Raw genomic sequence first — 27118 nt, 5'->3', positions numbered from 1 at the left:
GGGAATGGTGCCACAGTTAGGGAGCTGTGGTGCCCTGACACCGTGGTGCCCTGCGCTGCCAGTGCCAAACTACAAGAAAAACTTGCCAGTTAAGGGAACGTGGAATGGCTTGCCAAAGAAAAGAACATGTTGGCAAATCTGGAGGAGAAGGCCAAACCATGGGCACTGGTAGAAATCGCCAGTTGAGGACATGAGTATTAATCCTTAAGACTTTCCTGGTTACAAGAAATGGAAACCCAGCTCAGCCTGCCTTATGCAACTTAAAGGAAGATACTTACTGCTCAGAGAGCTGTAGCGCCAGCCACAGGCTCAGACATAGGCAATAGGACAAAGTCTTGCTCCTTTTATCTCTTGGCTCTCCTTTCCCTTGGGTTCACCTTGTTCTCAGTCAGGCTTTCCAGCTTATGGAAGCAAAATGGCTGTGAGCACTTGAAGCTTCTATCTCATCTCTATACTCCTCCCCTCCAAGCTCCTCCTCCTCCCCCCACCCCGCCCCCAATAAAGAGGACTTTTGTTCCAGAAATACTCTGGAATTGGTTCTTAATGACTTCACACCATATCCACATCCCCGAACCAGCTACAGTGAACATGGGACAGCGTGTTGTGAACACACGGGCCTGGGCCGGGAGTGGGGAGACAGCTTCCCTGCACCGCACACTCCAAGGAGGAAAAGGGTATTTGCACATCAGAGTGCTGTTATAAGAAGGAATAGATGCAGCGCAGTTAGCCTAAAACCAGCAAGTATTCCTTTAAAAAAAAAGGACTTAAAATATAAAGTCAAGACCTTCTTGACCTCAAGGGTATAGAACCCACCTTAGAAATGTTTTATGAAAGTGGCTCAGTGGGTTAGGCCACTGCCTTCGGCTCGGGTCATGATCTCAGGGTCCTGGGATTGAGTCCCGCATCGGGCTCTCTGCTCAGCAGAGAACCTGCTTCTCTCTCTCTCTCTCTCTCTCTCTCTGCCTGCTTCTCCATCTACTTGTGATCTCTCTCTGTCAAATAAATAAATAAAATCTTTAAAAAAATTAAAAAAAAAAGAAATGTTTTATGAAAAAGAAAGTTCTTGTCATTTTTGCGCGTGAGTGATACAATTGGACCATAAGAGATGCTGTTAAGAAAATAGGAAGTTTGGGCCTTCTAGAGGGAATACCTAAAATACAACTTAGGAAAGAAGTTTTAACACTTTAATCGAATTAAACTTGAGTGCTCTCCGCTTCCATTGCATCGTTCACCTGGAAGATATGTGCTGTGAACTTGCAGCTGAGATCGTCCTGTGATGTCATGAATTACTCAGCCCATTTTCCTGCATGTAATAGTGGTGTTTGCATGGATTTAAAAAACAAAAAAAAAAGAAAGAAAGGATTTTTTTTCCTATCTGTGCACATTGAACTGTGTCAATTGCTAGGGTACTTATAAGGTTGAACAAAGATGGTAGCTTAAATTTTATGATTTTGTTTTCTCATTTTTTTAATATAGGTTACATCGTAGAAACTTACTAAAAAAAAAAAAACTGAGTAATCTCTTTCCTCAAATCAAGGACTTTTAGTATTGTCAGGCTTTGAGAGACTCGACTTGTCAGACCCCTAGTGACTCACAAGATTGTCCTTTTTAACTGCTATGACAGGACATCTGTACACCATAAATTTGAAACTGCAGGAGAAGAAAACAAGAGCATTGCTGATTTGTTTTAAGAAAGTACAGGAGCCCCGTCATGTCTTGTTGCTGAATTGTCTTAAGTTCAGTGGAATCAGAGACTTACAAAGCAGCGTAGGCTTATTGGGGAAGTTAAGTCACAGTTCAGAAGAAATTGGCATGTGGCATGTTTTCCTTTGTCTGCAGAGATCAAACCTTAGAATGACATAAGTTCTATCAACATAGTAGTGTTGCACAAAGAGTTAATGAACCTGAATCAGATTTGCCTATCAAGGAAAGAACTTATTGTACAAGCTACAGGTGATATATTTGTCCCAAATTTGTTCTAAAATGTCTGGCTCTGTGACAGAATCCTCTGTGCAGTGTGTGCATCCAACTGGAATTGTAACTATCATGCACCAAGTGCACAGGCTATTTCTGTCTCTTCAATACTAGTATTCTCACTGATTATCCAGTTACAATGGTGGTAGGCCCAACCTCAGCCTCAGTGCTAGAACCAACAGCAAGGATAGATTTGGGGTGATTATCCCTAGGATGGGTCTGGGGAGAGAAGGTGTGGACACTTGCATACCAGATGACACTTGGGGACTTTGTGTTTCTTTTCACTTCCGGTTACATGGTCCTGGCACAATGATCTCAAAGTCTGTAAACACTAGTTCCCTCACTGTGAGAAATAAGAATGTTTTTTCATATTATTAATTTCATCAAAGGCCTATCTTGAATGTGAAGGCAAATAAAGGACTTGTTGAAACCCATTTACCATCAGAACGGTTCAAAGTATCCTCATGAACTGGAATCAGCATTGATCAAAGAGTAGCATTTTGTGCAAATACTGTGCATTTTAGTGTAATAAAGTTGACAAAATGGTTTTGCAGTTTATCCTGAGAAGTAATCATGGCTATATTGCTTTAAAAAAGGAGAGAGTTCTGTGTTTTGGTTTTTTTTTTTTTAATTAATAGGCTATTCCCTGTCATTGCTGCCAATAGAAAAATTCATGTTATTCTACCCATAATCATGTAGTGTGTTGCTGAAAAATCAGGGAGTGGTGCTTTAGGATAAATTGTTATCAGAGGATGCCAAGCTTGCGGAGGAAGGGAGCAGCCTAAGGCTGTGGTCCCCAGTAGCTCCCAGTGGCTAGATGCGGGAGTAGCCCTTTAGCTCCTTACTTTTCATCTGTCTGTCTTTCCTTCTGCTTGTCTTTCTCTTCCTCCTTCTCTTCCGCCTTCCCGTTTCCCTTTCTTCCAGCTACCTTCCTGCCTTCTTTCCTTTCTCAAATCTCTTTGTGATTGTACCGTAATCAATTGTGCTTTCCTTATCAGTCGTGAAACTGAAGTATACAATTTAATTAAATAGCCTAACCTCCTGAAACATTTTGCTGTAAAAAAAAGAAGAAGAAGAAAAGAAATCTCCCAAGAAATATAATTCTCATTTAGGTGTTGAAAATTTTTACTTTGAATCTGATTTGCTAATTTTCATCCTAAGCAATTTTATCTTTCACATATTAACTTAAAACCAGGTGATTATAACCAAAGTAGTGACTATTTCACAAATACAGTCGGCATCAATGTGTGTGCATTAAGTTTCTATATAAATACAGATATAAATAAATTGTAGAAACAATCAAGAAACCAAGTCTTTCAGGGTTATCTATTGCCATTGCTTCCTATGCATTGAAGCTCTCACCATAGCCATTACTATAAAACGTTCCCTAAGTACATAAAGGCTCTGATCGTTAAGATTTTTATTGCCAGCCACACATACAGAGCTGCAAATTGCCTTGTTTCAGATTTATTATGTATTACTCCAGAAATTCTATAAAGATCAAAAGAACTGATTACAATGTTGACCTTTGCATTAACTCATCTGAATTTAAATTCAAGTGTTTGATTTGGGAAAATAAGTCCATTTATCATAGGTCTGCTACTGAGGGGATTGTGCAGCCCTGATTGGGAGTGCTGAGACCAAATTTATTTATTGAGCGTGGGCTTGAAAATTGTTTGTAGGACAAGAGGAACAAAAGTTTGACCTGCCATTGTATAGTGCCAGGGGAACAATGTGGACATTGCCCTTTTCAAATTTCAAGTGGTCCGTCTGTTTCAATCTTGTTGATAGAATTGCCAGATATTAAGTTGAGCAAATATAGACTGTTTTAAAAATATAAATCATGCTTCGATTTAAAATTAATGGTCCTTCTTTTACTGAGAAAATAACCATTTCTTCAACATTGAGATTGTATTTTGGAGGAATATTGAGATGCTTCTCCTTCTGCAATTAGTCTTTGTATTATACCTGAACTCACATTTGTCCACTCTTTGTTTTGTTTTCGGAGTTACTAAGAAAAACCTGTTTGTAATAGTATCTTCCTACATGGAATTATACAGATTTAGTTAACTTTCAGCTATTGAACTACAATTGAACTGTTCCATTTTAAGCACAAAAAAAATTCAAAATTTGAACCAAGGGACTATTTAATGGTAACCCCCCACATGCAAATTGCATATCTCATGCACATGGATAAACCTTTTCTTCTGCCTTTAGATGGGCAGAGAGTTCTAGAAAGTGCTTTGATAAAGAAGGAGGTGACGGCAGTCAGCAGAAGGCATCAACATGTATCTTTCCCTAAATACCCAGGCTTTTTGATAGCATGGCATTCATAACTGTGAAAAATTAGGGTCTAGCAATGTTAAGTATGGTGATGATGGACATAACTTGGCTCATAATAACCTGAAGAACCTACTGGTTAAAAAAAAAAAAAAAAGACATTGTAGGTTAGGATTTATGCCCATCTTAACGCCTAAGGTTCAGCTCTTCTGCTCCTCATGGTGATTAACCCTCCAACCCAAGCCACTGTCAGCATAGAGAGGCCAGGGTATTACCCATTTGCTAAGTTTCACTGGGCAGGCCGGAAACAATTACAGTAGACCCTTGACATTTGCAGGAGATTTGTCCTGAGACATCCCTGTACTGTACATAGGAAAATGTAACATAGCATGTTATTTTCCCTATCAAATCCAGTAAAGTAAAACTAAGAAAATTAAGTGACCCTTCAGGCCATTCCATCAGCACAAGACCAAAGTATTTATAAAGCTATTAAAGTAAATTCTGCCACCAAAATAAACTGCATACCACCTAACAACATGATTCTCGTAGCATTAACCCCAAATTTACAGAATCTGCAAATGGTGGACAGTATTGGTGTAATGATGTCAGGGATAAGATTGAGATGTGAATGAACGCTCGGCTTTCTTGTCTTGAACTTGCTCCATGCATCTGTTCGTGTTAGAACTGCCACAGAGTCATAAAGGACTATATCAGAGACCTTTGGGGCTCTTGAATAAATTCTTTTGTGAGGAGGTGCCCTGGGGGGTCAGTCAGAAAAGCATGCAGCTCTTGATAATCAGGGTCATGAGTTCAAGCTCCACTCTGGGTGTAGAGATTACTAAAAAAATAAATAAATAAACAAACTTTAGGGAAAAAAACACAAATTCTCTTGTGAAACTTCCTAAGTTTGTTTTTTTAAGGATGTAGACTTCCCAGTTATTGATACCTATATGAATTCATCTAACACAGAGTCTGTCTAAAAGAAAAGAAAAAAAAGAATCCATCTGTTTTGTGATGAAAAGAGAGGGCTGAGGTAATAGTTTTACACTTACTGCTCTTTGTACAGTCTAAATATAAAGGGTCCTGGTAAGGGAGACCAGTAGATCTTTGTAATTAAAACCAAGTGGTTTCGCCTGAAAAAAATAAGTCCGTAAGACATTCAGAAGTTATAATCTGATCGTTGTTTCCTTTTTTTTTTCCAATTTCTTGATTTTTTTAGTTTTTGAAGTTTAAAAATAGTATGTTTGCAGTATCGAACTCTTCTTTGTCAGTTTGAAATACTTGGAATTATCCAAATTATTGGATTAGTGGGAAAGTTGTATTTACCAGTTTAATTGAAGTGTTTCTTTTTTTCTTATTTAATTTAAATAGGACTCAAAGTCCTAAGTGGTGTGGCTGTATTTGAGGAGTTTGACTCTTCTGTTTCACCAACCTTATTGTTTGAAGTGGTTTTATTTATCGTAGTGATGAGTCTTTTCACTTCTTATACTTTAGTATTTCGAATGGTGTCAAGATGTTACGGAAGTGGGAAGTGGCAGCTTATGAACAGAGTTGTATAGAGAGTACTTGTGTTCAGTACAAAGCAAAATTTTTATATGTTCTTTGCCAATTTCAAACCTTGTAAGCTAATTAATTCCAAGTTAGCAAATATATATTGAATCCCTACTATGTGTTACATGTTATCTTAAGTAACCCCAGGTACAAAGATTAATTGAAACAGGCTTTACTGTCCAGAGATTTGCTATCTAGCAGGGTAGACGTACTTAATCTAATGTTGTAAGGAAAGTGCTTTATTAAAGGAATGAACAAAGAACTAAGGAAATTCAGAGAGAAGGAAGAAGCCAAAAAGGACTCCTTTTCTTTGATTTCTAATCTTTATGAAAATGATCTAGGCACTCAACTTAAAATCACAGAATGCTTCTGATGTAAAGGATTTTAGAGAAAATATTGAATTTTCTTTAACAGATTAGAAAATTGAGGTCCAGAGACAGGAAGTGACTTATCAACGCTCATACACCTGGGTTGGGTTTTTTTCCACATTGTCCTTGATCAAGGATTTAGTATGCTCATAGAGGTTACCATTTAGACAAAATCTTCCTAATGACTGGAGAGCAAGCAGTTAAGTTCAAAATTGTATAGTATTCTCCGTAATGGCAGTATGATTTCACAGAAAGAAGAGGAAAATGTAGGCGGATAGAAATGGGGAATGTGCCAGAGATGATGTCAGGGAATTAGGCCTTCTGTGTAGTTAAGGCCCGGACTGAGCGTATAAAAGGCACAAACCAAATAAAAGAAAAAGAGAAGAAAGAGGCCGGAAGGAATTTGAATTTTAAGAGTGACAATCCCTGATACAGAAGTCTTGATAAAATGTTCAGTGTGTGTGTTTGCCTGCTCTGAGCCAGAGTGACGTGCTTCCTTTTTTCCTGTATGTTCCCTGTTTTTAATCCTTATGGAAAACCTGCAACATGACCAATAGGCCCAATTATAGGTGAGACTAATTGAGGTAAAGAGAAATTACTTGATGCAGCTAGGTTGTTTAGTTAACAGGCAGCAGAGCCGAGATGACTTCATCTGACCACAAAGTATTCATTCTCTCTTCTACTCATGATGGAAGATCACAACCAAAGTTTTCCGAGTTAGGTGACTCCTGCATATATTCTCATTTGTGAGACTAGAAATATGCTAACAATGACCAGTCGCCAGAAACGCATACATATGTGCATTCATTCATTCATTCATTTTTAAAAATTAAGAATTGAATTTCATGAGGGGAAGTTAATTGGAGAGGGAGTTTAATGAATTTATTTGGTTATAATGAGCTTGAGATGATTCTAACCTTTCCAGAAAGAAATATCCCAAAGGGATCCTGGAAGTGTGGGGCTCTTTGTTGGCAGTATGGAACTTCAGAGGAGAAAAAGCTGTATATATGTGATTGATCAATAAGAAGATGATGTTGACGGTAGGAGAGTTAGTGCCCTTTTTCAAAAAGCAAGTATATAGAGAAAGGAATGAAAAGCGAAGGAGATCACTCTGGAAAACGGGAAGAGGAGGAGATAGAGAGGTGTGTCGATATGATGGTTTTGTCAAATGATCTGGCATGGTATTCTTTGTTGTGCTTTTTGTCTTTTGTTTTATATGATTGCATAATGGTCATAAACTACCAAATTTTACATATACTTTCCTCTGTAGTTCAGGAAGTTTCTCATGCATACTGATACACAGGTGGGTTTAAAATTTTGCTAGTTGTGTGAGGATTCCTAGTGAGTAACCATACAACCAGGAAATTCCGCAGGATTTGCATTAAACCATGTGAAGAAGAAATTAAAAAGTAACATGTAAGTGATATAGAGAAGAAAAAGAGGAGGGTAAAGTGATAAGAAATTAAAAAATTCTGAAACATCTTTGGAATCTGAAATCAGTAGAGGTGTTGGTGGTGAATCTATTGCTAGAGTTTGTGCTAGGCTGCTCATTCCTTTCTCGTTGGTTTTTTAATTCCAATTCCGAGTATACTGAACACTCACAGAGAACCTGAGTCAGTTGTCCACTCACTCATTCAACAAATATTGTAGGTACTATTTAGATACAGTAAGGTGCATTTTTGACTCTGGCTTAATTCTATACATTAACCTAAAAAGAAAAAACCAACTTCCTCCTTATTAGACTATTAGACTGTTACCTCAAAATCAAGAACCCAGGTAGGCAGACCTGTGACATTAAGATAATAATCGAATACAGAAGAAGTTATTTTTTTCATTTCAGACTGATTAAATCAAGTCATTGTAACTAAAAACCCACAACAAAGGAATGAATAGCCCTACCAAGGAGGTCTGAAGTGAAATGTTAAGCCTGTTGATAAAGCAGACTGGGTCTATGAAATCTGGATGTACTACTATTTACAATAGCTAGCATTTCTAGTCCTTCCTGTGTGCTAGGCAGTTTACCAGGATTTGACATGTACTATTTTAATTCCCATAAGAGACCTATGAGGCAGGTATTACTCTTACTGCCCATTGCCCTTTTACCCATAAGGCAACGAAAGTAAAAAGAAGTAAAATAACTTGTACAGGTAGAAAGTGGCAAAGCATGGATTTGAACAAGACAGTAGGACTTTAAAATCCCACACCGAGCTCCAAATATTTAATACTAATTTGAACTAAGTAGCTGAGCCTGGTGTTTGTAGTACCCTAACCTGAGTGCAGATAGTACTTTACAGTTCATATTACAATAAATACTGTATGTACCTTAGCCGACTGTGTGGTCATGTGACATCTGGTCACCCAAGAGAATTGGGAGAGAACCAAAAGGGTCCAGATTTAAAGAGGACAGTTGATTGTTGCTTGGTCTAAGTGGTCATGGGATTGTAGGGTGCCACTCATGAGCTTTTATTATCTTTAGACATCCTGAATATTTTTGCATGAACTATAAGTAGTTTAATAAATACAAGGAACAGTTTAAAGTAGAATTTCATTTCATATATGAAATGTGGTTTTGTTTCATATTGGACCATCAAGACCCTGATCACTATAAGAAGATGGGCATTTTTTTATTATGAAGCTAGTACCTTACCCAGTTAATAATAATTTTAAATTGCAGTCTAGGGTCTCTGATTTAATAATTAATAAATAAGAATTGTGGAATATTCTGAAAAACAACCTGAGGGTTTTGAAGGGGCAGGGGGTGGGAGGTTGGGGGAGCCTGGTGGTGGGTATTAAGGAGGGCAGGTATTGCATGGAGCACTGGGTGTGATGCAAAGACAATGAATACTGTTACGCTGAAAAGATATAAAATAAATAAATAAATTTAAAAAAAAAAGAATTGTGGAATATTTTTGTGGTTGCTCCCGTATTTTCAGAATGTGAGTGCTTTGGAATTTTTTTTTTTAATATGGGGTGAAGGCAATTAACTGTAAGATCTGCAAGAATCCTTTTGATCTTATTTTATATTCATTGAAATATTTCCATACATAATTAAAACAGCATGTTGAGTTTTCCCACTAATTATATTTGTTCTTTCCATTGTCATTTACAAGAGATATGTATCTGTATCTATATTCAGTAACCAAGGGCTTACTGAAAACAGGTGTACTTAGGATTCTGTTATTTGTGTTTCAAAGCAATTAAAATATCAGTCATGGCCTTTGTTGAGATTTCAATGTAGATGTCAAGATAAAGCATAAATACCTAAGTCAACATGTGAATTTTGCTTCATTTCATAACTAGCATGTGCCAGAGACTGTACAATGTAGGGAAAAACAAAGTTGAATAATACCTGGTACCTAGTCTCTATCTAGATGCTTATAATCTGTCAGAGGGTTAGATAAATAAACAGCTAATTAAAATACAGTGTAATAAATAATATAAGTATAATGATTATATAGAAGTTGCTAGGAGCCCAAAGGAAAATTATTATATCATTATGGATACAAGTACATAATAATGTTATGGGACTTAGGTAAGATTCAGTGAAAGGAACCAAAATATTATTTGGTGTACGTAGTGACAGTTTTTAGAATTAAGATATTAATATGCATCACCAAACAAGCTCATTTTTTGGTTCCTTCATACTGCTAAACAAGGCTTGACAAGTTATGTGGAGTTATTCCCTTTAAGAATTATTTGTGAGAACTGAGATAGGATTCAATAAAAATTAGCTTTTTTTTCTTCACAAATACATTATCTTGGTTAGCACCTTTGATATGGTTTATTATCTCTGGGTATCCATATGCCTAAGACTGACACTTTAACCCCAGTGCTTTTGGTATTATTCACCCATGAAAATTGACATTTGGATTTGCTACTGTACATATTTGCAGAATCTGTCAGTGTTTCCCGTTTTGCCTTTTCAATTTCCATCCAGTCTGAAACCTTTGTTCAACACCCTTCTATTGATCTCCTTCTGGCTGCAGAGGGTTTTTTTTAACAATTTTCCCCCTGCATCTAGTTTCGAGCTTTGTATTTATGCTGTGACAGCCAATTTTTGCATATTTTAAAAGCATTTCTTATGACCTCCCTTTTGATGTTTTTCCCACTTTGTCCTACCGTCTTCAGTCAAGTCTGCCACAGTGGTCGTCAAACTTTTGCGAGGACCAGAATCACATGGAGGGCTTGCTAAAACACAGGTGGTGGGCTTCACTCTCAAAGGTTCTAATTCAGTAGTTTTGGGGATAAGACCTGAAAATTTGCATTTCTAACATGATCTCAGAATGATGTTGGTACTCCTAGCCCGGGGACCTCCCTCAGACAACCATGGTATATGGTGGTGGCTCTCAAAGGATAGTCAGGGGATCCCAGAGAATCCCCGAGTCTCTTTAGGAGGTCCATAAGGGCAAAACTGTTCTCACAGTAAGTACTAAGATATTTGTCTTTTTCACCTCAATTTTTCCTGAGAACATGGTGGTGTTTTGCAAAGTCTCTAGGAAGAGTGTTGAGGATTATTGGGTTTCAAAATTAACATGGTTTTAATTTCCAGTACAGCAAGTGTCAATACCTATAAACCATAGAAACAAAAACTTTTGGGGGACCTCAATCACTTTTAAGAGTATGAAGTTTGAGAAGTGTTGGTATAAAGAACAGAGCACTACTTCTTCGAACTGAAGTCGCCCTGCGTGTCCTGGCCGCTTTGTGCTCTCTGACCTCACACCGTCCGGGTCTTCCCTTGCCCCCACCCCGACCTCCTCGCCACTCCTTCCTTCCCTGCTTCCACACCTTCCTATGCTATTGCCTTTGACTAGGAATGTCCCCACTCCTCCTCCTCCTTCAGAACTCAGCTGGGCTTCCACTTCCCCATCACGTTCTCCTGATTTATTTCCTTCATAGAATTGACCACAATCTGTAGTATTTCTGTGTATTTGTTTGTTTGTTTATTCTTGTATAATTCATTGTGTCTCCGTAGACTAAAATGAAAATCCCATAAATGCAGGGTCCTAGTAAGTCTTGTTCGCCAGTATGTCTCTTCCTCTTCCTTTTCCCAGGACACATAGTCAGGGCTCAATATTTTCTTGTTGAGTAGATGAACCAGACATTCTGGACTCAAATACTGTCTCCACTACTTGTTAAGTAGGTGGCCTCAGGTGGGTGGTTTTAATCTCTCTGAGCCTCACCTGCGAGATTGCAATAATAATTAACATCTTACAGAGTTGCGAGCTGGAGTCACACTAGAAATGCATGCAGCTTCTGGGAGTCCATGGCACCCAGATAGTGCTCAATCAGTGTTTGTTAAAATCAGTAATGATAGAGGCTATTTACTTAGTACATACCAGGCTCATCAGAGAGGACAAAAGGAAAGAATAAAACAGTTATCTCTGCACTTGGACTTGTTCATGGTCCAGTGGAGTGTGCTGCTTGGCATTCTGTTTGTACACCCAGTCCCATAGAGTTGGGTTGTAGTGACATGATGTCAGTGTTTCACAAACCCACCATGTTGGAAGATCTCATTGTTTCTGATTTCATGGTGTGGCTTAATGGCCATGGGGCTTGGAGTTAATACCTATGGGACAGTTCTAGAATAGTTGGTCGTTATCAAGTCTCTTAGTTATATTGATGCTGAGATGCTACCATTGCTTTATGGATAACGTCTAGAATGGATTTTAAGAGCATGTAGTATTCTACCATTTTCTTAGCACAGGCTGATATATTCGACGGGCTTCTTTTTGTCTGTGAATTCTCTTAACAGTGCGCTACTCCGGAAAGGTGAGTTGCCAACTCTTTTTTTTCTTTTTTCTCATAGTCTTTTTTCCTTATTATATTTGACCAACTTATATGAAATTGTTTGAGGTGTTCATTAAAGAATAATTGCATCTCTTTCTTTTTCTGTATTTTAAAAATTGCAGACTATTCTTTATGCAAAGGACTTAGTAAATTATATTCATTTACTCCATTTATTCTCTGCATACTTTGTACTTGGCTTTATCTTTTGCATTATTTAATTTTGTGGAACTGCTTTTAGAGTGGGTTTAGCCAAACAGATAGCAGCATGGTTTCTAAGACAACATATCTAGATTTTTAAAGACTCTAATATTTAACCTGCATGTTACATATTTGGAGCCTGTACTGAGTTGTCTTATGACTATCCCAAAATGCTGATAAGCAACAGTGAACAATATTTGTGCTTTTGATGATTGCAACACATGGTTCTGTGTGGGCCCACATACCAGGTTCTGTTGGTGGCACAACAGTAAATTAGTCAAAACCCACCACTCGTGAGAAATGTGTATGTTTCTAGAGGAGACCGACACATATTTGCAATTTTAACATGAGGCGATCTGTTATGTGACATAAGATACAAGGAAATAATATGAATTCAAAGTGGGAAGAGAAATTACTTCTGTTGTGTGTGATCAAGGAAGGCTTCAAGGTTTTTTCAGTTTTTCTGGGTAAAATCAAAGAAAGTGTGTGTGTGTGTGTGTGTGTGTGTGTGTGTGTGTGAGAAGTTGGACACAGGAGGAGATGCGTTGCCTTTATTACTTCAATAACCTGTATTCAAATGGTCTGACAGTTCAAGTTTCTTTCAGGCCCTTAGAATTGGCCAAGAACAGCAAATCAGCTGTAAAACATTCAATTTAGGGACCATTATTATAGATAAGATACTTAACTCTATTTTATTTAAACCCATGACCTTTACGCTAATTGAAAAGCATCAGAAAAGCACCAGCCTATGGCGTCATGAATAATGTCTTTGTGGAAATTACTGAATGAAGTTTTGTGATTTAGACTGGCTACTATGTTGTTGTAACTTATTGTAAAGTGCCTCTTCTTTGTAATGCAGTGCTTTATATATTAAACATGTATCTACATGACTAATCTGCTCAGGAAAAACAGTTGCTCAAATGATGTTTATCAACCCTAAGGAAGAGTTTTTCAAGTAATTCCCTGAAAAGAATGATGATAGCCCCTAATAATGAGCATCTCGCATTGCTTCCTTGCCCTACGTACACACCCTCCTCATTCCCAACTCCCTCCAACCTATAAGCTCCTTACTCCATGCTTATATCTCCTGTCATACTGATTTGTGTCATCCTATTATTGGAGTTGGATCTTGCATTAGACTTTTTTGATAGTTAGTACCAATAATAATAATAATAGGCTGACTCTGATCTATGTGCTTTTCAGATTGTCTCATTTAATTCTCATAATAACTATATAAAATAGATATTGTTTCCATCCCCATTTTAAAGATGTGGGAGTTAAGGCAATCTTAGAGCTGAAATGTGGAAGAAGCAGGATTTGGAGCCAGGCAATCTAGATTCATCTAGATTCATAGCCCACACTTTTAATCACTCAACTGTTTTCCTCCTAAGAACCACTTTATACTGGAGAAAAAGAAACAGTGGGTGAAATCCATAAGTTGTAGTTGATTTTGTTAAACTTGGTGGATTGTGTATCCCGTTGTGATCACAGCATTGAACAGCAAGAATTACTGCTAAGACTCCGTATTTCTTTGTTTTCTAATCTTATCATAAAAGTATGTTTTTGTCACAATTGATTTTGTAACCTGCAGAATGAAAAATATGATATGTATTATGTGGAATTTTGCTGTGAAACCGAGAAAGAGCTTAAATTAGTAACATTTATGCTTTACTGCTTATTTGTGGATCACACAGAAAGATTTTCATCTACTCTAATGTAAGGATAATTCTATCTATGACTATTTTAAAGAGCTGATGTCAGTTTATAAGTGTAGCGGAGCAAAAACTTAAAAGCTGGACAAAAGAAAATGTATCTTCTTTATTTAGGACATTGGATATTTCTCATGAGGTTTCACTTACAACTACTAGGGGAAGGAGGGCATGGAGTGTGGAGCAGGGGTTGGGGAAAGTGATACAGATTTGCCAATCACTGTATCACAGTATCGAATATTTCTTTGGGCAGCTGACCCTTTTTCTAACAAAGGCTTGGTCCTGTAGCTCTCCCCCTCCCACCGACTTCTCTCCATGATGGCAAGGAGGAACTTGGATGCCGTGGAGGTCTTGGAGGAGGTTCCCGTAGTTTCTGTCACCATTTTATTGTCTGTTCACTGTGTTTGGTCCTTGCTGATCTCCGGCTGGCTAGTCTAGTCTAGTCTGAAACCCGGTATCTCATTCACTCACATGAATCTGTTTCTCTCTGGTCTTTTGAGGTCTCATGCTAGTACCCATGATTGAATCCCATGGATTCCCGTCCTTTGCCCCTGATCTCCACGTCCCTGTGTTCTTTGAGCACACCCCCCCCCCCAACTAGGTTACAGAAATTCCTGAGTCACCCAGGCTGAGGGGAACCAGTAGCACTCTCAGGCTATCTCTCTAGCCCCCTCCTTCCACAGATGGGGTATTTTTCCTCCTGTGCCAGTTTGGGCAGGGTGCCAACTCATATGTGGCCTCTCCTGGAGACTTCCCTCCTTAGCAGCTGGCCTCAGGAGGCAGACTTGCCTTAGTTCCCTGCACTTCCCTGATCTTGCACTTCACCTTGCCCCAGACAGGCGGGAGCAATCAGAACCTGGGTTCCTAACCTCCTCCTCCTACTTCAACTCCAGCTCTACTTTTCATGGTCTACGGGAGTAAGAGGGCAGGAAGCGCTGCAGCCCAGCCATCCTCAGCAGAGGGGGCTGCTCCCAGGCTCTTGGTAGAGAAACCCAAAAGCAGCAAGGGATAGGGATTTAGTGAAGATGAAAGTACAGTAATTTAAAATATGAAATTACTACTTCCTTTTTTGTTTGTTTTTATTCATTTTTATTTGGGACTCTCTCTTCCCACTGGAGTTGGACAGTATCAACTAGGTGGATAATCTAGCATAAGCTTGGAAGCCTTGACCGTAGATTATTTTACAGAATAAGCCATATTTGGATTTCTGGATTTCTGAAACTTGATTACTTACCCAACTTTTTTTTCTTTTCTCCCAGTAGACTTATGGTCTAGTCAGGCTTGTGTCTTTGTTTCCAAACATATATACCCTTACGGTCCATACCTCATATCTGTGTTTAGCATATAATTCTCCTCCTTCCTTTAGCTTAAACCCTACCCGTCTCTAGCACTCAGCATAAACCACATCTCCTCCTCACATTTGTTAAGTTGGGCCATAACGATCTCTCTTTTGTGAGCCGCGATGGCAGTTACGATCTCAGTGCACGCAGTTTAGCACTTGTTTAATCTGCATTGGTTTCATATTTTTTAAGTTTGCAACATAGTAGCTAGAAGGGGATTTTTTTGTTTGTTTTTTGTTTTTTAAGATTTTAGTTATGTGAGAAAGAGATCATGAGCAGAGTGAGGGGCAGAGGGAGAGGGAGAAGCAGACTCCCCGCTGAGCGGGGAGCCTGATGCAGGACTCAATCCCAGAACCCTAGATCATGATGGGAACCAAAGGCAGACGCTTAACTGACCGAACCACCCTGCATCCCTAGCAGGGTTTATGTTATGCAGTTTTTCAGAATCTTCTACCACATCTAGCTCTGTGCTAGGCATATAAATTAGATACTGAGTATCTCTTTCAGTGTACTCCTGACCTTCTTAATGGCATGGTTTTGGTTTTTTAAGAAGAAAGGTAGAATTTAATGGCAATAATGGCATCATCATTATTATTATTATTCATGAGGGATTAACCTTGCTGCATAAAGATGCTGGAGTAATGGAGGCTTGAACAAGGGTTTTGTTTTTTCCCCCTCATGTTATGGGAAGGTATTTGATGGCTTCATTACCCAGATAAAGGATAGCAGGATGGAAACCTTTGATTCTTGTCATCTTTCACTCCTACACAAAAAAACGGATGTTGTTGCCTGTATCCCAGGCGACCTGAAGTGCAAAGACTGGCCCAAGTCTCCTGACCACAAAGTAAATCCCACTGAGAGAACTTTCCTCAGAGGCTCCACTTGTGATTGCATTTCCTTCTTATTGGCCAGAACTGTCTTCACATGGCTGCCGCCGGCTGGCCCAGTGATGTTATTGTGCAACCAGAGTTCAGCTAAGTACTGGCTTCTTTCCATTTCAAGCAAATTCTACTGATAAGCTTCCCCAAAAATGGAGAGTTTTACGGTGTGATTTTTTGCTTGAAATATGTGTTGGCCAAAAGATACTAAAAGTTTAAGTTATTACTTGGGATTTGTGCTGCGAATCAAGAAGAAGGATGGTATGTACTATACTAAGATTTTACAGTTATTGATGAACTAATATTTGATTTCTTAATTAACTCATTCACTCATTTACATTTTAAAGACTAGTTTGCCTTTTATACCTTAAGAGTTCATTTGCGTATGTTGATACTTGCTCTCTCTTTCCCTTTCAAGTCACTGTTATGTGCTTTTTTTTTTTTTTTTAAGTTATAGAAAGATTTCAGTGCAATTTACAGTGTAACAGTCAGGTCTTGAAATACATTATAGAAGGTTGAGTGTTTGCCTGCATGTTTGCCTCAAGAGAACGGTTTATAGACTATAGTATCTGAAGTGTTTTATTTGCTAAATATAAACCATATTAAGATAATCAGCTTTAAAATGTGAAGACTATTAGCATTTTTCTTATCAATTACTATCAATGTATCCTTGAGAGTCTTAGAAACAATCTTTTAAACATCAAAAACAGCTGTGATTTTTCTTTTAATGTAAATTAAGATTGCATACAATATCACTATCAACTTCAGGTAGAAAGAAATTGACTAGTTTATTAAAAAACATTTGAAAATGTAGAAAAATAATACACAATTAAAAAGGAGATATGCACAACTATTGATATTGTGATAAATTATCAATTAATACAGAAAAAATGATTTTAACTACTGAAGTGTTGATCATGTGTTTTAACTATAGTTTAAGTCATTTATAACTAAGCACTTAAACATTTTCTGAGTCTGCTTATATTCTTAAAGTAAATTTTTTAATGTACATGATAGAATTTTCACCCAAAAAGCCATCTTAATATTTTTATGTTATCAGTTGTGTTTGCTGAATATCATAATTCTCTTTACTGCTGTGTTACCCCCTGACCTCTTCTAACTACAAAAAAAACCTAATTTTACATGTACCTAGCTTTTCGGTATGTTGTAAATCTCATTAGGAATGAGAGCTGTTGAGTCGTCTTTTTGTTTTTTAAGTTCTGTCTTTAATATAATAGACTCTGTATAAGCTAAGCTTCAAAAAGAAAACACTTTCTAGCTTCTATTTTCTGTATATGTGACTCTTTTTTTTTTTAACTTCTACAGAATAGTGGGAGACAAGAGGGGAGACTTCAAAGCACCCATTAGAATTTGTATTTATTGTCTGAAATTCCTTTAAACAGTTGAACATTACTTTTAAAAGCATTTTGAATGTCCAGAGAGATAAAAGGATTTTTATAAACAAATTCCCTGGCAGGAGCTACATTACGTGCTATATATTTCAGGCTAATAATAAGGGCTTACTGTGGGTCAGTGTGTCATATCCCAGCGGTGTCTAGTGAGATAGAGGGTTATCTTATATGTCAGCTAGCTAACCCTGTGAACAGTTTTGAGCAGGCAAGATAATGGGACTGAATTCTGAAATGAGGGTTGAAATATACTGAAGTATTGTCACATGTGAGAACAATAACTTTTTAAAAATAAATGTAGTCACCTTTTGACATCATTAGTCATATTTGATAATAATTTTTAATGGGGTATATTTTAAGTGGATAGATTGGTAGAGTATGAATTGAATCATGTGTAATTAATAGATAAATAAATCATAAATTCTGCCGTGTACAGGTTTTTATTAATAGAAAAGTACTGGGCAAAATTGGAAACTTTTTTTCTTTTCTATTATGATTACTGAATTAACATTACTTGATACTAGTAAGATTCAGCTTCTTGATTGCAGCTTTAAGTTTTGAATATAAGATTACTTTTACCCAAACATAGGTGCAATAATACAGAAATCTTTAAAATTGCTTCGCTTTATTGCACTTCCAGGACAGTATCTCCATAAACCATTATATAAAGTGTATTAATGCCTCTTTTAAAATTAATTCCTTAAAGGATTTTTTATTCATTCTTTCTTTTATTTCCCTGCAAAGTCAGTAACCAAAGCTAAATATACACTTAATTTTGAGAAAAAGTTCGCATGCGTATGCAGGTAGATGTCATGAGTCTCAAGAAAAATATTTATTTTTTAAAATGTGGGTATGATTGCTCAATATGAATTGAAGAAGATAACCTACATACAATCATGGCATATAAACTAAAATTTTAGGCGATGTATAGATATTGAGTATAACCTAAATATGTTGAATTGGGGTGAATATTATAAAGTTTCTTTACACCATCTTGTGTACATGTTGTTTATTATTTGGCATTTGCTTTTATAAAGGGCAGGTCTTTATGCACACTGGATTTTGTGTAAATATATGTGGGCATAATCTTATTTTTCCGAAGCCCATAACATGGCAAGCATCATAAATGAGTGATTTAGGAAGCCTTTGGTCAGCCAGCAGAGGCCACTCACAGCTTGCTACTAAACTGGACGGCAAAGTGAACCACCTTTTTTATTTGCCATCATTCCAAGCTGGTTAATTTTTAGTTTCTTACTCAAAAGAAATTATTATCATGGAGCAGTATGAAAAAAGTTGTTGCTGTATTTGTTTTTTAATTATGTAGTGATTAATCTTTTCTATTAAAGCATTCAGATCATTCATTATTAGTGTATACCAGAAATGAGAATTTATGCACTTAATAATTAGAAGTATTATTATTCTAATAGGCCAATCATTCTAAATTCTTAATTATTAATGCTGACTTATTTTAACTAGAAAAAAAAACTGTTAAGGGATTTTAAATAATGACATTGTTTAGTTTTAGATTAAAAACATAACTGTTGCCAATGTTGTTATATGTATGTACACATACGTATTTCTAAACCTGCATCAGTTTAGTATAATTCAGCTTTTGATGATCCTTTAGAGAAATGTATGTGCTGTGTTACTTGAACATGTGCCGGGCTTAACTTCCGGGTACCCAAGGTCTGTCTTCATTCACCTCTTCTGGTTGATTCTGGCAGTGGAAAGGTTAGCATCATCTCTTTGACACAGATGGATTCCTGCTAGGAAGACTAATCCGCAATTGAAAGGCAGGACTTGTGCTCCTCTGTGCTTTATTTCATTTGATTTTTTTTTGATTCTTCATAAAACCTTTCTGGTTTGAAGGTATAATCTCGCATATGCATTGATACCTGCTTCTGAAGGAAAAAAAAAGAAAAGGTACGCGTTCTCTAATTTTTCAAGTTCCTTCGTGTATTCTCATCATGGAATGCTTACCCCTCTATAGCAGAGTTTTGAATTTTTGACTACTTTGGCTGTAACGCCTTGTAGTAGAGCTATTTCTTACTCAATCCATAACACATGCCAGCAGCCTTGTTTGGGCCACTGTGCTCATCCTTGTCTATATCCAAAATAGCCCGCTACGTTACCCAGAGTTACAAGTGAGAGCCAGAGTACCATCCTTGGATGCCTAATTCCAGGCTGAAGGTTTTCCAAGAGTATATTCTAAATTCAGGCAAGCGTTTCTTGCAGCAAATCCTCAAATACAGTAAACACTGGCTTTGGTATATTGTCTCCTTTGTGTAGTTCTGTAGGGGAAAAAGCAGTAGGTTGTAAATAGGACAATTGAAGTTCAGCTCTAGCTGTTTAGTCTTTGTGATCCGGGCATGTGCCGTCATCTGGTATTTGAGAGTAATGATGTTTCCTCACTCTGTCCCACCTTGCCTGTGAAAATACCTCACAAGCAGGCAAGAGCTATAAAGTTTAGGACAATCATTATCATGAGTAATAATAATAAGATTTCTATCAATTATATTAACTCTTTGATGTGTCATGGTGGTCATTATCACACTTTCTTTGTTCATTTATTCATGTTACTCAGGAAGGATTAAAAAAAATGCTAAAAGTATAATGGAACAGTACCTTGACAACCAGGTAAAATCATCAGATTCATGCATTGTGTTATATCCACTACAATATAATTTAGCTATCATGAGGCTGGGAATAATAGAGGACACATAGATCCTAATAAGGGGTTTTCCCCCCATAAAAGTCTTCCGGTGTGAAATCTGATAAGAGCAAGGTTGTTTGTGAATATTGGTGAATTTTAAAATGAAAACCTGGCATATCCTTCTGTAATTTATTGTGTTTTATTAAATTCTAAAGGCATTTTTCTTAGTTGGTGAATCAAGTGACAGTGTGTAAATTTAGTCATTTAGTACAACAGTTTTTGAAATCTCAGGTAACTCATTTGCCCTCGGAAATGGATCATATTCCCACCTGAGTATTCCTTCTAGGAGAACATTGTCTGAAGCCAAAACTCCTGATGGGTAATGTTTTACAGTGACCTCTCCCTCCCTGTATGTGCTGATCCAGCACATTCCCAAACACCCATCGGGCATTCTTCATGTACCTACTAATTCTTAGTTTCTTGTGGCCAGTACAGAGGATTTCTGTTAGTCCGGTGTAAAATAACGTTTTAGTTTAATAGAAGTCTAGACAAATGAAGGTGAAATATGAATTAGCACATGAATTATTGCCTGTTTTTTTTTTTCTTTTATTCTTTCAAAACCATCTTGGAATGAAAGGGGTTCCTTAAACTCAGGACTTTATCAAGACATCCAAAAGATCACTCAGTGTGACAGTATAATTAAAATCACCCAACAGAATGGGAACTCTGTACCGTTTACTATATAGTAAATATAAGTCTAATTTTACATACATAGTAGGTAAATATTTGGTGAATTGTATCCAATAGAGCAGTTTTGGGTTAAGCTCATGGGGAGCAGCCAGTTACCACGTGAGCTGAAGGATCACCCTGGAAAGTCAGGCTCGGATTAGAGAAGGACTTTGAATGCATTTCTCGTTAGTTTTAATTTTACTTTCAGCGTAGAGCTATGGATGGCTCTGGAATGAGAAAACTGACATGCGAAAAGCAGCGATTTAGGAAGTTGAGTCTGGCAAGTCGGTAAGATGGATTGGAGCAGGGAGAGATAATTGCATGCAACTCCCTTCTCACAGGTGACTTCCCCCCCTTATTCCTCTTAAATCAGATAACTACTCTGTTTCCCTTTAATCTTATAAATGATACCCATTTATGCTACCTGAATTGTCATTTTTTTTGTATCGCCTTAAAAGTCATTCTAAAGTAATTTTTATTTTTTTTGTATGTTGTTTTAAAAGTAATTCTAGTGTTATCTTCTTGATGTTTTCCATTCCCAAATAGATTGTGCCTTTTGTGAATTGTGACCATTCTGTGATATTATATATGCGAATAGATGACACAGTGAAATATTTTATTCATTCTCCACCTATCTCGTAACAGAACTTTTTGGAACACTGATATAAAACTCATTTGAAATCCTTTTGGGGAATCTTTGTGTTTATTTTTCTGGAAGGGGTTAAAAGATGAACATTTTATACATCTGTTTTAACAGCTATTCATTAAAATCAGTTACTGCAAATCTTTCAGGATATTATTTTCTAATGATTGATTTTTAATGAAGTTAAATGTGTAGACAAGCAACTATAATAAATTCCCTTTCATCTCTTCGCCCTCCTCCCTCACCTCCTACCCCCAGGGTTTCAAGTCCTATTTTGAAGCCTGGCTTTGTTGAGTTGTTTTCCTTAATATCTGTCACATATATTTGACTGACACATTTGTTGAATGTACCAGGGGGGGCCTTCGTGCAGAGCTGCTAAACTTTGAAGGCTTGTTTCTTTCTTCCAAGAAAGAGAAGTTGAGTCAAATGAACACTGGTCCTTAGAGAAGCAGAAAACTTCCGGGTCTTGACACAGGAGCAGGGAGGCTCATGGGATGAGCTCACGGACTGTCTCCTGGCTCCCTGGAGGCCGGGCAGATTTGATTGACCGGTCCTCACAAAACTGAAAGGCCTTCTTTCGAATGGCAGCCTGCCACCCTGAGTATTTGTCATTGTGGCCACTGATGCAGAATAGCATTTAGAAAGCGAATAAAATGTAATTGTATAGAAGAGCAAAGTTGAAGGAGAATGACTGGAACAGAGGGAGAGAAGAAAGAGGAATGGCTTCCTGGACGTCTGTGGGGCCATCACACTTCACTCATTTACAGAAGGAACCTTAATCCTTGAAAATATGAGTAGGATACCATCTGTACTGAACAAACTTTTCATTAATCCTCAGAGAGTGTTGTGTCTCAGATACGTTTACCTGATTTGGGAAGTAATTTTTTCAGTTATGTCATTGTAGAAGAACGGGATGGGTTTGGTGACAACAGAATGACAAGGAGATGTACAACCCAGTGTTCTGCTTGTCTTTTGAGGAAAGTTATGAAATTGGTGGTCAATAAATCAGTGATAGAAAGAATAGGAAATTGTCTTAATGTATCTAATGAAATGGAGAAAATAGGTATTCTGTCATTGATGCCATTTAGCCTAATGTCCCATATGTTCTTACCTACTGACCTTCTGAATTTTGACAGTGGCACTTTCTTGTACAATGGTTACTCACTTTTCTTCTGTCACTATGACATTCCCATTTTCTGAGGTTGATGACTTGATTGTAAACAACAATAGCAAAAACCAAGACCCGCGTGATCTTTTAGCTTTAGTTTATTTCATAATCCGCAGAGGCTGGAAGTGGGTAAATGCTTTGTTATCTAGCAGCCACCCATTCCTTTCTAGGTTGCAGTATCTCTTTTTTTCATTTATTAATTTGAGGGATAAACATAGGTAATGAATGACTGTAGTCACTATGGATGGAGTAACATTTAAAAATGAACTGGAAGAATTCTGGGCAGATAGTGTGATGTCATCAGTAAATATTGGCTAATTATATAAATGTTTCCAGAGTCCTAACAAACAAGAGCTGGACTGTGGAGATATTGTTTCTCATGAAGAACAGGATACCTGTTACCTATCCAGTCTTGTGGAATAAAATCTGCTTTTTCTAACAAATAAACTTTAATATGTGAATGTCTTACTGGATATTTTAAAGAGGATTTTTTAAATGTATTCCTTCTTTCTAAGACATTCCTGGAATAATGAAGCCGTGTTTTTTGGAAAACGCAGTAATTGCCATACTTGCTTACTAGAAATAATTCCTTGAATGTAATGTTTCAAACTGCTTTATTTATTTTTATAAAGATGATTATCTCAGCCTAAATTATAAATTTTTAGAAAGAATTTTATAACAGTGTTTCTTGATATTTATAATACTTCGAATTATCTACTAATAGTCCATGCCTCCACATTTAAAATAAATTGGAACTTGACTATAGTCCTGCTTTCCACAGGCTGAATTCTGTATTAAGATCTTATTCTTGGGGACGCCTGGGTGGCTCAGTGGGTTAGGCCGCTGCCTTCGGCTCAGGTCATGATCTTAGGGTCCTGGGATCGAGTCCCGCATCGGGCTCTCTGCTCAGCAAGGAGCCTGCTTCTCTCTCTACCTGCCTCTCCATCTACTTGTGATTTCTCTCTGTCAAATAAATAAATAAAAAACTTTAAAAAAAAAAAAAAAAAAAAAAAAAAAAAAAAAAAGATCTTATTCTTGGATTTTCAGTATGGGGTGTCTAGTCACAAAGTCACAAAAGGTTCCCAGAGTAAAAACATTTTACTTTTGAGGCAGACCAGTGACATGAACCCTGAGAAGCCCATCCTGTGGGAATCTCAGCGTTGCATGATTTCATTTAAATATAAACTTAAATTGGAGCACTTGGGTGGTTCAGTGGGTTAAAGACCCTGCTTTGGGCTCAGGTCATAATCCTGAGTCCTAGAATTGAGCCCCACATCCAGCAGGAAGCCTGCTTCCCCCTCTCTCTCTCTGCCTGCCTCTCCGTCTACTTGTGATCTCTGTCTGTCAAATAAATAAATAAAATCTTTAAAACAAAAAAACAATAATCCTAAATTATGGCTGTTGGCATATCTTCCAAAGTAAAACAAAAATTGACTTGAAATAACAGTAAAAGGTATTCACCCCTATTTTTTTTAAGGAAGGGCCACATGTTATGTAAATATGGAAAGTCATTTAAATGTCTCTTTCTGATCCTGTAAATCTTGTGTGAGTCATTTGCAGCAATTGAATTGAGCTTATCATTTATACATATATGATTTCTGAGAAATACACAATATGATTATTTCTGACTAGATTGAAAGCTTACATTTGTATTGTGGGATAAATTAGTTAGAAATTCTGTTTTATTGTATTCAGTTGCATTGTTTTCATCAGGCAATTTATCACATGGGTATATGTGCAATTTCTTCATTTATTAAATTTCAGATTATGTATTTCAAGCCAGAGCAAGACTTAAACATTTTTCCATAAGTATAGCTTCAGGTAAACAAGCAATTTTAGCCCTGAAAATAGCTTCTGCTTCTGTCAACACGTTGTTTATTCTTTCTCTGAGATAAAAAGTTCAGTTTTCTGATATTTGTACCAAGATAAAGTCAGTAAACAAGATTAATATAGTGTGGAAAAGGTTGTCAGCAGCCCTGGCAAAGGAAATAAGTTGCCTGTACATAGAACATACTGTAAACTGAATAAAAGTGTCAGGTCCACCACGAGATAATGCGATCATGAACTTCTAACAAAGCATGACATAGGCACCGTCGGCTTTTCTCAGAGCCACAGTGTAGAAAATGGATTACTGTATTCCTGGGATGCCCACTGGAATAGCATGAAAACCTCATTTTGAGGTGAATGCAGGATGTGGTCCTGGAGTTGAGCCACATGTTTACTTGTGGTGCTCCTGCCGTGGGGGTCTTCATGTCATCATCTGCACACATTTGCAATATTGGCATTTCTTGGAGTTTAGAGTGTGTGCTGGCATCCTTGTGACCCAGGCGATAAAGGGATAAATTGTTTTTTTGAAAATGTTGGGTTTGTTTTCAGAGGTATTTTTCTGCCTCTTTGGGTATTTTTCTCTTTTTTTCTTTTTTTTTTTTTAAGATTTTATTTACTTATTTGACAGACAGAGATCAGAAGTAGGCAGAGAGGCAGGCAAAGAGAGAGGAAGGGAAGCAGGCTCCCTGCTGAGCAGAGAGCTGGATGCGGGACTCGATCCCAGGACCCTGAGATCATGACCCGAGCCGAAGGCAGCGGCTTAACCCACTGAGCCACCCAGGCGCCCCGCCCCCGGTATTTTTCTGATTGTAGACTTTAAGTGGCACTTTTATAGTTGCAGAGGGTTTTTATTATTATTATTATTATTATTATTATAACTATTATTATTAATTATGGCAGAGCATAACTTAGGGCTTTTTGTCAGAATACAGGTCTTGTTGGCTGTGGCTGTAGTAGACACGTTCTTTTTTTTTTTTTTTTAAGATTTTATTTATTTGTCAGAGAGAGAGAGGGAGAGAGATTGAGAATGAGCACAGGCAGACAGAGTGGCAGGCAGAGGCAGAGGGAGAAGCAGGCTCCCTGCCGAGCAAGGAGCCTGATGTGGGACTCGATCCCAGGACTCGGATCATAACCTGAGCCGAATGGTGCTGCTCATGCTCCCTTTTGAGAACCCGCTGTAAAATAAAAAGTTGTGCAGTTTTTGTTTTTGTTTTTTTAATGAGAGTTGCTTCTATTGTGAAAAAAAAAATTTTTTAAGATTTTATTTATTCAATACACAGAGAGAGAGATCACAAGTAGGCAGAGAGGCAGGCAGAGAAAGAAGAAGGGAAGCAGGCTCCCCACTGAGCAGAGAGCCCCATGCAGGGCTCGATCCCGGGACCCTGAGATCATGACCTGAGCCAAAGGCTGAGGCTTAACCCACTGAGCCACCCAGGGGCCCATATTATGAAACAATTTTTGAACCTTCAATTCTTTAGCACATTTTTAATTTTACTTGGAAACAGGGGTAAAATATTGTTCTTTTAGGTGAAATTACATTTTGTTCTGTGTAAATACGCAGATTATTCCTGACCTATGGGAAAACTATGAAAAGGACTCCTGACTCCTTCCTCGATATAGGTTTTTGTATGCACTGAAGAAGTGTGCGCTATAAAACATGTTACTTATATTTATGAATTAACTCTGGTTAATTGGTTTTTGGAAATACCGCTTGCTCAACACTAATTAAGTGAGCCTCCTTTTTTTCACATATGATTAAATATATGCACAGTTGAGCAGTATTTGGAAACAAGAGTCGGTGGTCTACTGCTTAAGAAACTTTTTATGATAAAGGTACTTTTAAAATAGTCTTAAGATTCTAACAGAAGACCTACAATAAGTGAAAACAAGAGACCAGTCTCACCAGGAATGAAATTTCCCTCTTGGCCCATGCAATGTTGATTAGCTTTTGAGAATTAATATTTTATTCTCCATTTTAGATTGGAATCCATCAAATGGATTTTTTTTTAAGAGACACATCTGTGACATTTTTTGTTCCACCTCTCCTTTCAGGTGAGCACCCCTGGTCCTGTCAGTAACAAGAGGATGGTTCACTTTTCCCCAGATTCTCATCACCATGAGTGAGTACACCCTGATTTGTAGGATCTTGTTGGGGTAGTCCGTGTATTCCTTGCAGGAAATTGAGAGCTATTGCTCGTAAAGTTAGTTTAATTTCACCTTTTTATATTTCTTTTAAGATTTTATTTACTTATTTGACACAGAGAGAGATCACAAGTAGGCAGAGAGGCAGGCAGAGAGAGAAGAAGGGAAACAGGCTCCCCGCTGAGCAGAGAGCCCGATGCGGGGGCTTGATCCCAGGACCCTGGGATCATGACCTGACTTGAAGGCAGAGGCTTTAACCCACTGAGCCAGCCAGGCACCCCTGATTTTGCAGCTTTCTTAAGAAAGAGCAAATACCTTATGTCTTTGACAGTTGTACAAGAACTATTTCAACCCATGGCATAAATGTAAATAATTGTTTTTGAATATAATCATTCTTTTATTTATGATAGGATTTGAACTGCATTTTTATTACATTAAGTAGCATCAAGTTCTCCTACTCAT

General features: G+C 37.5%; 1 protein-coding gene across 1 annotated transcript in view; it reads left to right on the top strand.

Moving 5' to 3' along the window:
* GPATCH2 (G-patch domain containing 2) overlaps positions 1-27118 on the top strand; it is a 172710-nt gene that overhangs the window by 78700 nt on the left and 66892 nt on the right. The window contains exon 6 of the mRNA XM_004751469.3: positions 26567-26634. Within this exon, the coding sequence (XP_004751526.1) occupies positions 26567-26634 (68 nt within the window). The remainder of the gene's footprint in view (positions 1-26566; positions 26635-27118) is intronic.

Source organism: Mustela putorius, unplaced genomic scaffold (genome assembly GCF_011764305.1).
Source record: "Mustela putorius furo isolate JIRA1106 unplaced genomic scaffold, ASM1176430v1.1 tig00000508_pilon_pilon_pilon, whole genome shotgun sequence".
NCBI classification, from domain to species: Eukaryota; Metazoa; Chordata; class Mammalia; order Carnivora; family Mustelidae; genus Mustela; species Mustela putorius.
This window is presented reverse-complemented; position numbering and strand designations above follow the sequence as displayed.